The sequence below is a fragment of the Silene latifolia genome, chromosome 10, assembly GCF_048544455.1.
Source record: "Silene latifolia isolate original U9 population chromosome 10, ASM4854445v1, whole genome shotgun sequence".
NCBI classification, from domain to species: Eukaryota; Viridiplantae; Streptophyta; class Magnoliopsida; order Caryophyllales; family Caryophyllaceae; genus Silene; species Silene latifolia.
The window spans coordinates 159,367,669-159,383,727 of record NC_133535.1 but is presented as its reverse complement, the minus strand read 5'-3'; the positions used below and the strand labels follow the sequence as shown (position 1 = coordinate 159,383,727).

The following is a 16,059-nucleotide window of genomic DNA, read 5'->3' as shown; positions in this document are numbered from 1 at the left end:
TTTAAAAAGAAAAACGAAAAGAAGGGAATTCACATAATTTGATTTTCAATTTTTGATGGAAGTAAATCAATAATAAACGTACCCATAGTAATAACCTAACCAAAGTGTACAAATTACCTTTTGTTGTTGATTGTCACATAGTAATTTCGTACATATTTACTTAATAAACGTACCTATTTTTTCTTTAATCATGTTATGTACCTATTTTATTATCTTTAATACCATTTTTTCTTAAAATTGTAAAATAGTCTCTCAATAAATTTATTAAGAGACCGTCTCTCAAGAGAGCTACTTATATGTTATGAGACTTGTGACGGATATTCTGGTCGTAAAAAAATCATGTTTAGTGAGTTAGTGACACTGTGACCCAAATCCCACCTCTCTCTCAAAAAAATTCTCTCAATAATTGGCGGGTAATTTTCTCTGAAATTCTTCCAATATTTGGCGGGAACATCTCATAAGTCTTCTATAGGCAACATTTCAATCCACGTTTTTTCTTTTCAAAACCCCCATTTTCTTACTAGAGATATTACAATTAGGTTTTGGGGGTTGCACACCAACTGTTCGACGAAATTCCTCACTGAAAATGGTGGTCTATGAACAGAAAGCAACTGATGGGCAGTTAAATCCCTTGGATAGATTATCAGATTTGCCTGATTCTATCCTCCATCATATCATTTCGTTTCTGGGTACAGCAGAAGCGTGTCGAACGAGCATTTTAGCGAAAACATGGGCTCATATTTGGTCCACTGGCTTAATTCTTGATTTCAAGCCTCAATATTTAGTTCCTAAGATTGATGGAGATTTCGTTGAAAGTAGTACCGGTCCTTACAGTGACGAAACTATTGACAGACTTATGAGTTTCATTGAATCCACAATGCTGCAATATTCTGAAAAGAATCTTTCTATAAAGATTTTTAGACTTGAATATCCAATTATTGATCCAGATATGGCTGAGAGGATTGATAGATGGGTTGGAATCGCTTTGCGAAACCAAGTTGAGGAATTGTCGCTCTCTGTTATTCCGGATGATCCTCCCTCGTATAAATTGCCAGCAATTTTGTTTTTCTCAAAATCATTGATGAGTATGAAATTGTGTAGAGTTAGATTGCCATATCTTAAAAATGCAAAGCTTATTTCGCTTCAATCTTTGGATTTGACAAAGGTTGATGTTGACGAACAAATGCTGCAAGATATTATCATGTCATGTCCCTTGAAAAATTTGAAGCTTGACAGGTGCTCCGGCCTTCAAAATATTTCAATTCCTTGTTGCAGCAGACTGGAGTCCCTACATGTAGCTCGAAGTGTACCTATAGGTGGGACAATCTCGGTGGATACAATAAGCTTACAATGCCTTACCTACAATGGTTACGATGATTCTTGGCCGGTTATTCTTACGCCTGCCTCAAAGAAAAATTTGAAAGAATTATGCATTATTGATGTCGATATAGGCGATGATAGTTTTGGCAAATTAGTGTCTGAACTCCCGTCAATAGAGAACATAACACTTTTCGACTGTATAATGGAGAGTTGTACTAGAATTGCAAGTCAAACGCTTAAAGAATTACGCATACATGATTGTTATGAAGTTAATGTTATGCTTGATGCTCCAGAGCTGCACACTTTTTGCTATAATGGTGAGTGGCAGTACCTTTCGTCTGTGATCAACAGCCATAACAATTACAATGCCTATTTTCATCTAACCGTCATTAATATTGACGACGGAGGATTTTACTTCATCAAACAGCTCCTCAGCAAATCAAGTTGCTGCAAGGTTTTATCCATAACTGTCAGTGATGAACAAGAGACGCCTCAGGTATTGCTGCTTTTTTTGTAACTATTTTTTTTTTAGGAATGATCAAAGTCATACTGTTTTATTTGTCATGTATTGACATAATGTAACAATTCTAGCAAATCAATTAGAGGGAAATGCCAATAATTTTGACATACCGTTGAATTCCATGTAGGCATTCCTTGGCTGAATTTGAATTAAATTTGAACAAGAGGGAAATGGGGTACATTGATCGCAAACGTTTAGCTTCAGAAAACAGTAATAAAAGAAGGCAGGTTCTTCTGCAATAATAATATTTGCTTGGCTCATCTTGAGTACAGGGTAGCTACTTTCTTTGCTCGATTTAGGGTTATTAGGGTTAAGTAGTTTCTGGGGTGAGTCATTTGGGTTGGGGTTAAGTTTTTGGTTTCAAATAAATTATTTAGGTGCTTTCTGGTTAGGTCAATTTAGATAATTTCAGTTCGGATTGAGTTCGTCTGTTCTCTGTTGTACATTTTGGGTCTGAGATCGGTTTTGGTCGGGTTGAATCGGAAGAAAGTCAAATTAGCCACCTTGGGTTAAGAGCAAGTAGGAGACCAAAATATTAATTTTTTCACGAGTAATGGAAATGGGGTTTGAGGTTCGTAACTGTAAACATGAAGTTTGAGGCTTTAGTGTGGTGTTGTAGTGTAAACTCAATACTTTTGGCACTGTTCTACTTGCTATGCTGGACTATATGTAAACATGTTTTCGCTGATTGATCCTTCTGTTGAATGTAAAGATTGAATTAGACACAGACGAACTTCAGCTTTTGAATCGTTATTCACCTTCTGATCCAACTGATATCCCCGAGCTGAAGCTGTCTGTATCATGTCAATATTGCACCCTGGAAGAGTCTACATGTAGAGCTCTCATAGATGGCCTCCTATGGTGTTGCCGCCCTGATATTTTATCTGTATCGTTTACTTCATCTGATAACTCTATGATCAAGGTATGCTAATTTTCATTGGAACCTAATTGTTTTTTTTATTATTTTGTTGATTTTCTCCGGTTTCTGTATTCACTGATTTATGATTTTGTGATGAACATAGCTATTTGATATAGTTTTCGGGAAATATTTGTCTACTGTACTATGTTGGGATTAGGTGGCGATTTAAAAAGCTCTTACAATGGTATATCACCAGAAAAAAGCTTGAGCGGAAAAATAAATAAGGCATTTAGCTCGAGGCAGCACTATGCAATTTCCATATTTATTTGAATGGTGCTGGTTTTGCAGACTTTCCTGGAAATACTGCAGAAGAAGGTGAAATATTGGAATCATCCCTTGAAACGCATGGAACTTGAAGGCGCTAATTGCTCCTCCTTATTATTGTCATGGGACCTTGAAGTTCGACTCAGACTGTATTGGTAAACTATGCCTTCGATGGACCACAAAAGGGTCACGGATAGCTATATTGTGGATAACTATCTAAAACTTAATTTTGTTACCATACCTCTGAGTGCGCTGCACTGCTGTTTGGTCATTTTATTCCAATTATCTTTTGCCCTGTTTAATGCCGAGCACACTCGAGTCTCTGTTTGTAACGTGTAACATGATTTGATCTTCTTAACCTCCGACTGTGTATTGATTTGTAATAGCTTGACATTAAGCTTGCAATTATGGTGCGAGTAGCAGTTGTGCATCAAAATCGTGTAACTGTGTAAGATTGCAAAATGGTAAAGCACTGTTTCTGGCATTTGTTTTTTATCAATTAAGGTGTTCATATTGGGTCGAGTAAATTTGGGTTACGAGTCAAACTCGGGTTCTCAATTAGAATGGGGCCGGATTGTTCAGTTTTCGAAACATTCGATTCAGTCAATTTTGCCCGATCCAAAATACTCCGTACAATTTATCACTCAACATCCATTTTTCTTTGAACTCGAAGTTAAAATACCAATGACGCTAGTAAAAGGTCGTCTATGTTTAACAATATGGTAATTCATTAGGTATGTCCGTATGTATACTCAGTTAAACCTGGCAGACGGGTCCATCGAGTCTAGTGCGGGTCGGGTCTGATCAAGTTACTCCATAAGACCATAACGGATAGGCAAAAATTCAGGTCAAGTCGGGTTGGCCAGGTCAGTTCAAATTATTTTAAATATATTATTATCAAATTATTTAGAAATAATGGCTAATGTGCAACAATAATCATTTGGATCGTTCATTTTGCGTCCGGTGAATTATGTTACGAGTCAAGTTCGGGTTCTCATTATGAATTCAGTTTTTCGGGTCGGACAATTGATTACTCAATATCTACTTCAACTTTCACTACAATAAAACCCTATTTAATTTCTGGGAACTCCATTAAACAGTTTGCTCTCTCCTAATTACGAATGCAGTTATTCGGGTCGGTCAATCAACTGAAGTTTCAGTTTAATATCTCAATTGAGAATGTTGCATAGCAGTAGTGTACTTTAAATTTCTAGTAAAGATATGAACAACAATTGTGAAAATTAGGGTTTTAGATAGTGCATACCAACTGTTTGACGAAATTCCTGTGAAAAAAATCATAATGTTTGGGGAAAATGCAGCAAAGATGCAAAGAGGTACAGTTGATAGAATTTCGGAACTTCCGGAGTTTATCCTGCATACTATTCTCTCAATGCTTGACACTAGAGAGGCGTGTCGTGCTAGCGTATTGTCTAAGAGGTGGTATGGAGCTTGGTGTTCTGTTCCGGTTTTGGATTTTCGTCCTCGATACTTTGTGAAATATGGGAATTGTCCTTACAAGTATGATGACAATACGGTTGAATGTTTTGTGGAGTTCGTAAATAAGACCATGCGAAGATACTTTACGCGGAAGTATAGAATAACAAAAATGTACCTTGAGCTTCCTAAGGTTGATGAAAAGCTCGAACCTTTAGTTGACAAATGGATAATGATCGCCGTGCAAAACCAAATCCAGGAATTGGGAATTGATATTGTTAATGGAATCGACTACAAGCTGCCTGAGATTTTATTTAGTGCAAAATCGCTGAAAGTTTTGATATGTGGGAATGTTGGGCTGTCGTATTATGAGACTATGGACCTCATTTCTCTCGAATATTTGGCTGTAGCATTCGGAGATAATGTAGATGAGGATATGCTTCAAAGAATGATCTCTTCGTGCCCTTTGGTTGTATTTGATATCAAATATGAAACGTGCATTAAAAACATTTCAATTCCTTGGGTGAAAACCCGTGGTAATGGAACAATGCAATCCAACCTCCAGGAACTTTCGCTTAGAAAGTTGGTTTATTTTGATGTTGGTGACCAGTCGCCGTGGCCATGGAACATGAATGTGGTAGCATTGAAAAACTTGAGAGAGCTGGTGTTTGATTGCGTTTCTATTACAGATGATATTGTTTCAGAGCTGTCAAATGGGCTTGTGGCTTTAGAAAGTTTAGTACTGTCGCAATGCATTATGCTAGAACGCGTTAACATCTCTAGCAATTCACTTAAGCAACTTCAAATAACAAATTGCATGTGGTTAAAAAAGGCTAGAATTGACACCCCTAATTTGCTTGAGCTTTCTTGCTGCTGTGGAGTCGTGACCTCTCTGTCGTTGATTCGAGTGTTTGATCACTGTAATGCTAAATTCTTTATATTGGATTTGTATTCTGTGACGACTGCTTTGCTTAGTAAGTTAAAGAAAATTCTCGTACAAACCAACTTCAAATCTTTAGTGATTGAGTTTGATACTACTCCTGAGGTATGAAATTCTACCCATTTCATGATTAGTTTATGTTTCATGTTTAATATTTTCGACTATTAATGAAAATAATGAAGATTATGTTCACATTTATATAGATTGAGTTCGAGGAGGAACAACTGAAGAATGTTGGTACTGCTGCTGCACCTTACAAACTCAGGGAGTTAAAGCTGCGTGGAACAAATACCAGGACTCTCCCAAAATCTACATTTGTGACGTTTCTGAACGGACTGTTTTGGTGTTGCCGCCCTGATGTGCTCTCAGTGACAACCAATTTAGAGGATTCTCCGGCTAAGGTATGCTGTATTGCATAGGTAGTATGGTACTAGGGTATGGAGACCAAACTAAAGGTAAAATGTTACCTTAATGCATTATATAGGTAAAATGTGACCCGAGCTGAAATGGTTTTATTTCTTGCTTTGCCTATTTTCCGAGTAGTAAAAACCAGGAGATTGTTTGGGTGCATTTTTATTTTTTTGGACGTGCGTAAAATCTGAATCCTGAAAGTTGAATAGTGCATTATTTTGGTGAATGAATCATCTGCCTGAACTTTTATCCCTCTTTAGTTTGCCGATTGTATGAAACTTGAATCCGCTTAAAACCTTAATTTGCTTAACATAGTTTTTTTCTGGGTGCAGTTGATCTTGAGCATCCTCAAGGAAAAAGCACAGTACTGGAAGGATCCCTTGAAAAGCTTTGAAGTTGAAAGCATTGAATACCCTCGATTACTCTCAGATTCGTCTGAGCTCGAGATCAGGCTCAGGTTGTCTTGGCAGTCATATTAGTAACTTCAAGAGTGTCTCGGGAGCTCACAGCTGTAGACCGGTAATTTGTTTACCTTTGCTTTTATCTCCTGCTTGTTCTGATCACAGACTCAGTGTGACGTTTGAGTTTTACCGATCGCACATTTGAGTTTCGGAATAAGCTAAAACGTTTTCAGGGATATTATTGTGCGTCGTTAATGATCATGCTCATATCTTTAAAGGTTAACACTTCCAACATTTAATTTATGTGAACAATTTGTGTAACTCTATCAGAGCATAACTAACAAAAACGTTAACAATATTCAGTAATTTATACTCCGTAACAAAAACTTATAACATGAAAAAGTAATTATAAGGAAAATATCTATGTTACTTCCTCATTCTAGCAAATTATATACTACCTCCGTCTCAACAACTCCTAATCCGTACACATTAGCTCATCATTTGAAATAAAGAAGTAAAAAAAATGCCTTGAGAAGGAATGGAACACGGACAACTTGGAAGTTGGACAAAAACCCTTACCACTTGCACACCTACATATTTGTAGTAAATATTGTGATGTTAGTTTACTTTATTCATTTCTTAAAGTCAGTAGAATTGGGGTAGCAGGAAGTCGTCTTCTTCCTCACTATTTCTGGGTTTGGGGTAGCAGCGTGTGACGATCCGCACACTCGAACCCTTAGATTTATTTATGCTTATGTAATTTCATTTCCCTTGTACAATTGTAGTAAGTATTTTCTTAGTCTAACATAGTTTTTAGAATAGGTTTCCATAAATAGGTATATCGCTATTCTACACTAAACTTGTAAATTCAATGTTTCCTGCTACCAGGATGTAACTATCAAATTTCCCTCTTTAGGGAGTACTAGTGAATGAAAATCTGCTTCCTACCTTGTGCCTTCGTATTGCTTGTTGTTGCTTTGTTGTGAACGACTCTTAGCCTTCACTTTACTAACAAGCCGTGTTTGTGGGATCGACACTAGGATCCCGACTCACACCCCCGAGACCGATTACGAGTGCCTAGTGCTTGACAAACACTAGTGCCTAACGCTCTCGTTGCAATCTTGTCAAGTGTTGCCGAGACCCGAGTATTGTGCTAGTGAGCGATCCTTCACTAGTACGAAGATCCTTGTCGCTTGCATCTTGCCTTGAGACGGGCAAGGGTGCGCGCCACGATCCGGCAAAAGTATCGGACCGTGACACAGCGGCTACCCCTTGCTACCATCTAGCTTCGCCCCTGGACTCTACATCCAAAAGTTAGATGCAGTTTAGATGTTAAATTTTGTAAACATCAAAACTTAACAAATTTGAAGTGTAAATTGGGAATCTAAGGGAAAAATAGAGCAATTTTACCTTTTATCAATTTGGGGCAAAACAATTATTAAGAACCGAGTTTAACAAATTATTACAAATAATCCCTTTTTTTTTTTTTTGATATCAAAAGGCAATATGAGATTGATAGGAAATGATAAATGGTGCATTATGATATAGGCTTATTGGTGAATGTGAAAGACGGAAATGGATGACCGATTTGTGAAGGTTTCAAAGATAAACGGCACTGCATTTTGATGTTGTATAGGCAAAACTAGGGTAGAAACGCCGGTTTGCAGGACGACATGGGTCCTTAAAGCACCAACTAAAGCAGTCCGTAGCAAATCTAGTTGAAAGAAAGATGAAGTCTTTCATCATGATTCACTCAATCTTAGGCTCTGTTTGTCAAAACTACCTGAAAAGGTAGCTGAAACCTGAAAAGGTAGCTGAAAACTGAAAAGCTAACTGAAACCTGAAAAGGTAACTGATAAGGTAGATGAAAATTAGGAGCTGATAAGGTAACTGATTATATAAAAATGTGTTTGGGAAACTAGCTGAAAAGGTAGATGATTTTGGTAAAATGACGTAAAAGGATATGAAAATTATTTAATATTATAGAGTAAAGGGGTAAAAAATGGAAAATAAGTCATTTCAGGTACCTGATTTCTCAAATGCTACCTGAGGTAGCATTTCATTTCAGGTACCTTATTTGACCAAATAAGCTACTTACCAAACACTCGCAAAAAAATCAGGTAGCTGAAATTCTGGTCAAATAAGCTACTTTGGTCAAATAAGCTACCTGAAGTGTCGTGCCAAACGGAGCCTAACAATCCGACTGAATATGTCGCATTGAAATATACAATAATGGAGGTACCAATTTCTGGAAGTTAAACTAGACATATATATTCCACCAAAAAGGGTAACACATTCACCAACCAACAACCGCGGCAATCATAATTGAACTTATCGGAATTAAAGTTTATCAAACTAAATTATAAATATCAAACTAACGTAGACCCATTGACGACAATTAGTTTCAGACGAATGACAAAACGATAAATAATTTGACAAATAACCTTTAAAACAAAAAAAAGCTTTCCAAACTGTCTTGAATGGCAATATCCTGATCGAAACAACGTTTCGTCAGCATGTCAATGTCGTGCTACATGAAACTTGCTGCGCCATCAACTGGAGACTGTAATTCTTCACCAACACAGTCTCAATTGTACGTCGAGGTACCGAGAGTCAGTATTAGTCTCTTCAACTTCAATCCGTTTCAAAGGATGTCTCAAACATTTGACCATCTCCACCATGTTATTAAGCAAAGGCTGCAAAACAACAACAATGAGTTCAATAAAAGAGATAGATCGGAAAACACTACTCATCATAAAACCCGCTACCAAGTTAATCCATCTTTAATAAACTCAAGTTATAACTAAGTTAGTTTGTGACCCCATTTAGCCCCAAATTCGACTGAAAGAAACACAAAGAAGAAATATGACCATACCTCAACTGCCAATTTACGATAGCCAGACTCAACTCGGAAAGAAAATAATACAAAACAGAAACATGACCATACCTCAATTGCCAATTTACGATAGCCAGACTCAACTCGCAAAGAGATTATAGGAGGGTGGCAAGTCCAGAATAAACCATTTAAAAAAGCTGAAAGCGAGGAGCTTGAGAGTTTCCAATATGAGTACATGTTTATCTTCAGCTCTCCGATATCACAAGGGGATCCAAGTTCAGCATTTCCGCTTTCTTCTTCATCAAATATGATATCTTCTTCATCTTCATCTTCATCTTCATCACCATCACCATCACCATCACCATCACCATCACCATCACCATCACCATCACCATCACCATCACCATCACCATCATCATCAACACCACCATCACCATCATCACCGTCACCGTCACCACCACCGTCACCGTCACCGCCACCGTCACCGTCACCGCCACCGTCACCGTCACCGTCACCGTCACCACCATCACCACCATCATCATCATCATCATCATCATCATCATCATCATCATCATCATCATCATCATCATCATCATCATCATCATCATCATCATCATCATCAGACTTCAAGAACACAATCATAAGAGTTGTTAGCAAAGCTAAAAAAAAAACATAAACTCATAGTCTAAACAACTATATGCAACTATTTACGATACCTTAGATGATCCGTCGATCAACAAGATTTTCAAAACATCGCAACTGTTTAGTCCTTTCAAGAGCTTCTTCAATTTGATAAATCCGTCAGTTTTAAAATACCAAGCGTATGTGTAGATATGGATGTTACAATTGGCTTGACTACGAATGGTGATAGATGCGGACGGGTCTGTGTAGGCATAAAATTTAAACTTCTTCAAATTTGGAGCATCAATCACAACATTTAACAAATAGTAGCATTGATAAAAGCCAATTTGTTTTAGTTGGGTATGCGATATTCTGATATTAGTCAGCATCTGACAACCAGTAAACACCAATTTCTCTAGCGAGGTGAGTTCCGGTATTAGTTTAGCAAGATCCTCTCCTGTAATAGAAAGACTAGTTACGCTTAGATGTCTCATATTTCTCAATAAACCAGGATTTGAGATAATTGGCCAAGGGGCGTTCTTGCCATTGATATTGTACTGAAAAGACCTAAGACTAGAAGTCTCGAGAATGACTTTCCCGCCGTCTTCAGGTACATGTCCATCAATATAGAGATACTCCAATTTACTATGACGTGGAATCACCAAATTTTTGAAGCCAGGCCAAAATGAGAGAAGCAATTCTTTCAGGTTCAGACATGAACTAATAATATGAGATAACATACGCTCTTCTAAAACGACACGACAGCCTAAATTCAAAATCTCGAGAGACACCAGGTCCACAGCTTCATAGTAGGGTATCTCGACATTATCAAAATCAAGATGTCTTAACGACTTAGCACAAAGCAGAAACCGGGGTAATTTGTAGTTATCAGGACCTTGAAGTTCAATTTCCGCAACTTGGTTACGCACGGCTATTTCAAGCCACTCATCAACTTTGCAAGCCAACAGTAAATCAGTACCTCGAAGTGCAAGTTGGAACGCCGTTATACGCAGGTTTTCTTTTGAAAATTTTTGCATTCTAGTATCTATATATTCCAAGTATCTTGGAATCATGTCCGTTGGAAAATTATAAAGACAAAAATCCAGAATTGGGTTTGTAGCGAAGATTTGATTCCATCTTTTCGACAAGACGCTAGTTCTATACGCCTCTTTCGTATACAAATAAGAAATTATATGATGTATGATAAAATCCGGTAAATCTGAGAGCCTATCTATAGAATTAAACTGCCCATGTTTTGAGTTATTGCAATCGGTCATCATATTCTCCGAGGAATTCCGTCGAAACAGGTAGAGTGCACTCCGTATCTATTAGGCTTAGTGTAATGAATGAAGAGGGTACATATAAAGTAGAATCAATTAGGGTTGTAAAAATATACGATACGGTTTTGTTAATAGGAAAGTCAATAGAATAACCTATAGATACAAGAACTCTATAACAAGGAAAGTGAATTTGGTAATAATATTTACAAACAAGATATGGAAGCTAAGTAGGATTCTCTGTTTTATGGTCAACGATTATCTGATTCATCGCTCGTCTCCTTCAACACTGCATTCACAATCTTTTGTTCTTGATCTTCTAGCTGAAAACTAAGTGTGCAAGAAACTCGGCGTCTTACGAGAATAAGGAGTCTTTTAAAGCATCTTTACTGCCAACTAAATTCATAACAAATCTGAAACATAACTCGGCTCAAAGGCCCCATAACTCAATACCAGTAACCAATTTTCATCTCAATTTCAATATCGATATTGTCAAAGGTTCAAAGAACCATGCTCAACACTTAGAGTACAAGGCTCTAAGCTACTCACCCACGAGTCAAAGACAAAGGATACAACAATAAGAGAATAAGAATAGCTTACTAAACCGAGATTCAATACAATTCTAATAGTCAAAATCCACTTTGCATTCATACTGCCCAGCGCATGCAACCATTCATCCGTATTATACTTTGTTAACGAATTACTTATCTTCATGAAACCTTCACAGCCTTTAACTACTTTCCAAATCGGATGACCCATATTCCGTATATTCACAATTAACCACTTCGATAATCATCTTAACCCATCTCACACAGACTAAACTTGATAAAAAGATACTCCCTCTGTCCCGGTCATTTGTTGTCCTTTTCCATTTTTGGGTGTCTCATTCATTTGTTATCCTTTCTATTTTAAGAATGAACTTGATAAGTAATTTGATCATTCTCATTCAATTTGTTCCACTTGTCATTTAGTTATTGGCCTTTTCCTCATTTCTTGATCTTTGTGCCAAAACAAAAGGACAACAATTGACCGGGACGGAGGGAGTACATATTTATACTATTCATATTATACACAATAACAACATAGAATAATAATTTTCAGCATATAAACCCTTACGAAACAATTAGCAATTTTAACATACAACCCCGAACAATAATTATAATAATAGGATCGGTAGAATCGTGTTACCTTTGATTTAAAATACTTGTAAATTGGAAGTGAACGAAAAGGAGAGTGGCAATACAAAGCCATGACTGGACAACTCGACAATCGGGAATTAAAATAAGAATCATGGTAGATCACAAGGAAAGAGAGGCAAGGAGTGATCGTAGTAGATTCTGGAGGCATTCAAGGGTTTTCTATTTCTACTTTGAACGCTTTGCTGGCCTGTCAATGTCGACTGTCGAGGCTGAGAGACTCAAACCCTATTCACCAATACAATCTCAACTGTACATCGAGCTTTTTTAACACGAGTAAATTTGAGCAATTAGCACCTTCAACTTCAACGCGTTTCAATGGATGCCTCCAACATTTAGCCATATCCTCCAGTTTACTGATCAAATCCTGCAAAACAACCGATATGAGTTCAATGAGACGACTCCTCTTATACCAACATAACAAAACGAGAACATGACTCGTTGTAAAAATTTGAATCTAGAGCCAAACAGCTGAATATATGTATACTTCGACATTCCATACGACAATATTTTACTCTTTCGAGAGTAGCCTAGCTTCTAGCAGTAATTAAGAGACGACAGTTTTTTTTTTTTTGTGTGTAAACCATCTGGTTTAATCCGGATGCGAGCCGGGTAGGGCGGTAAAACTCTCTCTCATGAGTTTTAACACTTCTGTGTTCCCAGAGCTCAAACACGAGACCTCTGGTTAAGCTAGAACAACCCCTTGACAATAAGTGTAAAAGATATTAACGTGTAACTGAATGAGAAACTCTGTTCTCATAAATCTAACAACTCTAACAGCAGAACATGACTGCCAACTGCCAAGGCAACCACAGTTTTTTTTTTTTGTGTGTAAACCATCTGGTTGTATACTTTATTGATATTAATCATATAAGTCCGTCCTACGCAAATTAGCGAGTTTTGGTACTACTAGAAATAAACAATGATCAACCCCCAGGTCGACCGAAAATGAGAGAAATTGAAAACATGGCCATACCGGGATTGTCAAGCTATAAGATCTTAAATGAACTCGTAAAAAAATTATATCGGGATGGCAGGTCCAGAATAAACCATCTAGTAAAGCTGAAAGCGAGGATTCTGAGAGTATATAAGATGAGAGGGTTAACTTCAACTTTCTGATTACACATGGGGGTCCAAGATCAGCATTTCTGACTGCTTCTTCATCAAATTCGACGTCATCACAATTGTTCTTCATAGTACATAGCCATAAAGTTTTATTAGAACAAATAAAAAATATTTGCTTATAGTCTAAACAATTATAAGCAGTTCATTTGCAGAATGCAATACCTTAATTGACTCTTTGAGCAGTAGGAGTTTCAAAACATTGCAGTCGTTTATTCCTGCCAAAACCTTCTTCAGTTTGAAAAACCCGTCAGTATCAAGATAAACGGGTAGTGTGTGGAAAGAGACGTTGCAACTGGCTTCACTACGAATGGTGATATATAAGGACGAGTCTAGTTCGCCATTAAATTTGAACTTTGTCAAACATGGAGCATCAATCAAAACATCGCACAAACTGCAGCAATCATTCAAGCGAATATCCTTTATCTGAGTACTTGATATTATGATACTCGTCAGCCTGTGACAGCCCCAAAACACCAAATTCTCTAGCGAGGTGAGTTCAGGTAGTAGTTCAGCAAAAATCTCGTCTGTGATATCAACAGTAGCGATGTTTATAAACCTCAAATTTCTCAATGAACCACCCTTTGGTGTAATCGGCCAAGGGTTAGCGCGATTAGAATGCTTGGGTATGTAACAAAACACCTTAAGACTAGAAGTTTCGAGAATGACTCTCCCATCTGTAGGTAAAGTTTCAGATATATCGAGCAACTCCAGCTTACTACACTGAGGAATCACAATACTTTTGAAGCCAGAGCAATCTGACAGCCGCAAATCTTTCAGTAACAGGCAAGACTTAACAATATGACACAACATACGCTCCTCGATAACCACATCACTTAATTCCAAAGACTCTAGAGACGCAAGATCAATGGATTCATAGTAAGGTATCTCAACCTTTGTACATTCAAGAATCCTTAACGACCTCGCAGAAAACAAAATTTGGGGTAATTTGTAATCAGCAACACTAGTCAGAACAAATTTCTCAACATGGTTTCTTGCAGCTATTCCAAGCCATTCATCGACTTTGCAAGCAAATTCTATGCAACTATTCGGGAATGCAAGTGTGAGCGTCTTTATACGCAGGTTTTCTTTCGAATATTTTTGCATTCTGATATCGATATATTCCAATAATGCTGCAGTAGTTCCGCGAGAAAACCTGTAATGATGAAACTCTAGAACTGGGTTTGTAGCCGAAATTTGAGTCCATCTTTTCGACAAGACGCTAGTTCTATACGCCTCTTTCGTACCCAGATAAGAAATGATGTGATGTATGATAAAATCCGGTAAATCTGAGAACCTATCCTTAGAATTGAACTGCCCAGTTTTTGATTTCTTGGAAACAGGTATCATTTTCAGTCAGGAATTTCGTCGAACAGGTGATGTGCACACACTAAATCTGAAATTAACGGTTAGAAATTAGAATACTACTTGACTGATTGAAACAAGAAAACCAATGAACGAAGGTGCCAAACTTTTGTAAGGAAGATATTAAGTGCAATTTTTTGAAAAAAAAAATTATTTGGAAAAATTATTTTTATAAGAATTAACTGTTTCTGACTTTCTGTGTGTATATGGTTTTTTTTGGGGTGTGTCAACTGTCAAATGACGGAATATGTCGCATCGAAAAAATCTTTATTACCACGCACATCCCCTAGAAGTCAGTCCGTCTTGCTTCAAACCGCCTTATTTCAGACCGCAATAAGACCTCTTACAAGTGAGAAGCACATGGATGGTGGGACACCCCATGTGCTTTCCCACTCACACCCTATATGAGTTTTTTGTGAGAGTAAATTGTACCCGTCTGACCATTTCAGACGGATATGGCGGTCTGAAATAAGAATTTGTGCCTAGAAGTAACTAATCCCTCTTTCCCAATATTTTACCCAAGACTAAAACTACCGTCAATTTTTCCAGTTAATGTATTATACAACTGGTTCTATATACAACTTATTCGATGTAGTTGAGCTTTGTTATAAAGTTATTGAACTCTACTAACAAAATTACCGTGCTACGATACAAAGTTATTGAGCTTAACAGAATAACTTTTAAGCTCAATAACTTTGTAAAATAGCTCAACAACTTTGTGTGAGAGCTCAACAACTTTGAGGCGGTTGTACAATACTACTGATTCAAGTGAAGCTGATTGGCCGATGTTCTTCGCCATAACTTGTTGGTGGTTATGGAAATGGCGGAACAACGTGGTGTTTGGGCGTGGGGACGAGAATCCTACGCAGCCAAAGGAATTCTTATACCGTCAGTTTGAGTCGAGCAAGAAAGCATTTGATCGTTTCGATATTTTCATACCACATTCCCGCCCTTCGAATGTGGAGGTCTTCATTCGATGGCTCCCACCTCCTCACGATGGGTCTCACTGAACACTGACGGAGCTTCTAAGGGAAATCCGGGCTTGGCTGGTGGAGGAGGGATTTTCCGAGATGAAACAGGCAACTTCATTAATGCTTTTTATCTCTCCTGTGGCATATGCACTTCTATGAAAGCTGAACTTTTAGCTCTGCTTGCGGGCCTCGAAAGGGCAAAGTCGCTTGGGATACGGAGACTTATTATCCACATGGATAATTCCCCTTGCGTAAAAATGGTTAATGAGGATCAGCTGATGAGCAATAGTCTAAAATTCATCGTCAAAAGGTGTAAAGATTTGATCAAGGAAGAGCACTGGATAGTCAAGTTGGAGCATACCTATAGAGAAGCAAATAGAGCGGCGGATTTATTAGCAAATCGGGGAGTAGATGCTAGTACAATACCCACGTATCTAGATATACCGTTTTCTGAGTTGCGCT

At 37.6% G+C, this 16,059-nt stretch overlaps 3 protein-coding genes across 3 annotated transcripts; 2 read left to right on the top strand and 1 right to left on the bottom strand.

Moving 5' to 3' along the window:
* The first annotated feature begins 324 nt into the window (after nucleotides 1-324).
* LOC141609459 (putative F-box/LRR-repeat protein At4g15060) lies at nucleotides 325-3,459 on the top strand. The gene is made up of 3 exons (XM_074428509.1): nucleotides 325-1,816; nucleotides 2,553-2,762; nucleotides 3,048-3,459. Exons 1-3 carry the CDS (start codon nucleotides 587-589, stop codon nucleotides 3,180-3,182), a joined length of 1,575 nt encoding a protein of 524 aa, XP_074284610.1. The 5' UTR covers nucleotides 325-586; the 3' UTR covers nucleotides 3,183-3,459.
* A 347-nt stretch (nucleotides 3,460-3,806) lies between these two features.
* On the top strand, nucleotides 3,807-6,445 carry LOC141609458 (FBD-associated F-box protein At4g10400-like). The gene is made up of 3 exons (XM_074428508.1): nucleotides 3,807-5,502; nucleotides 5,601-5,798; nucleotides 6,141-6,445. Exons 1-3 carry the CDS (start codon nucleotides 4,324-4,326, stop codon nucleotides 6,285-6,287), a joined length of 1,524 nt encoding a protein of 507 aa, XP_074284609.1. The 5' UTR covers nucleotides 3,807-4,323; the 3' UTR covers nucleotides 6,288-6,445.
* A 5,631-nt stretch (nucleotides 6,446-12,076) lies between these two features.
* Nucleotides 12,077-15,042, bottom strand: LOC141609457 (F-box protein At4g09920-like). Its single transcript, XM_074428507.1, has 3 exons — nucleotides 13,427-15,042; nucleotides 13,116-13,328; nucleotides 12,077-12,506 (listed from the first exon to the last, which is right to left on the bottom strand). Exons 1-3 carry the CDS (start codon nucleotides 14,609-14,611, stop codon nucleotides 12,372-12,374), a joined length of 1,533 nt encoding a protein of 510 aa, XP_074284608.1. The 5' UTR covers nucleotides 14,612-15,042; the 3' UTR covers nucleotides 12,077-12,371.
* Between the last annotated feature and the right edge of the window lie 1,017 nt (nucleotides 15,043-16,059).

What these genes read in the sequence shown, in the direction of transcription:
- LOC141609458 (XM_074428508.1), top strand. Translation starts at nt 4,324, where the DNA reads ATGTTTGGGGAAAATGCAGCAAAGATGCAAAGAGGTACAGTTGATAGA. An exon ending in AGTTTGATACTACTCCTGAG is followed by an intron (nt 5,503 to 5,600) that starts GTATGAAATTCT and finishes ACATTTATATAG; the next exon opens with ATTGAGTTCGAGGAGGAACA. An exon ending in TAGAGGATTCTCCGGCTAAG is followed by an intron (nt 5,799 to 6,140) that starts GTATGCTGTATT and finishes TTCTGGGTGCAG; the next exon opens with TTGATCTTGAGCATCCTCAA.
- LOC141609459 (XM_074428509.1), top strand. Translation starts at nt 587, where the DNA reads ATGGTGGTCTATGAACAGAAAGCAACTGATGGGCAGTTAAATCCCTTG. An exon ending in ATGAACAAGAGACGCCTCAG is followed by an intron (nt 1,817 to 2,552) that starts GTATTGCTGCTT and finishes TTGAATGTAAAG; the next exon opens with ATTGAATTAGACACAGACGA. An exon ending in CTGATAACTCTATGATCAAG is followed by an intron (nt 2,763 to 3,047) that starts GTATGCTAATTT and finishes CTGGTTTTGCAG; the next exon opens with ACTTTCCTGGAAATACTGCA.
- LOC141609457 (XM_074428507.1), bottom strand. Translation starts at nt 14,611, where the DNA reads ATGATACCTGTTTCCAAGAAATCAAAAACTGGGCAGTTCAATTCTAAG. An exon ending in TGCTCAAAGAGTCAATTAAG is followed by an intron (nt 13,329 to 13,426) that starts GTATTGCATTCT and finishes TGTACTATGAAG; the next exon opens with AACAATTGTGATGACGTCGA. An exon ending in CTTATAGCTTGACAATCCCG is followed by an intron (nt 12,507 to 13,115) that starts GTATGGCCATGT and finishes GTTGTTTTGCAG; the next exon opens with GATTTGATCAGTAAACTGGA.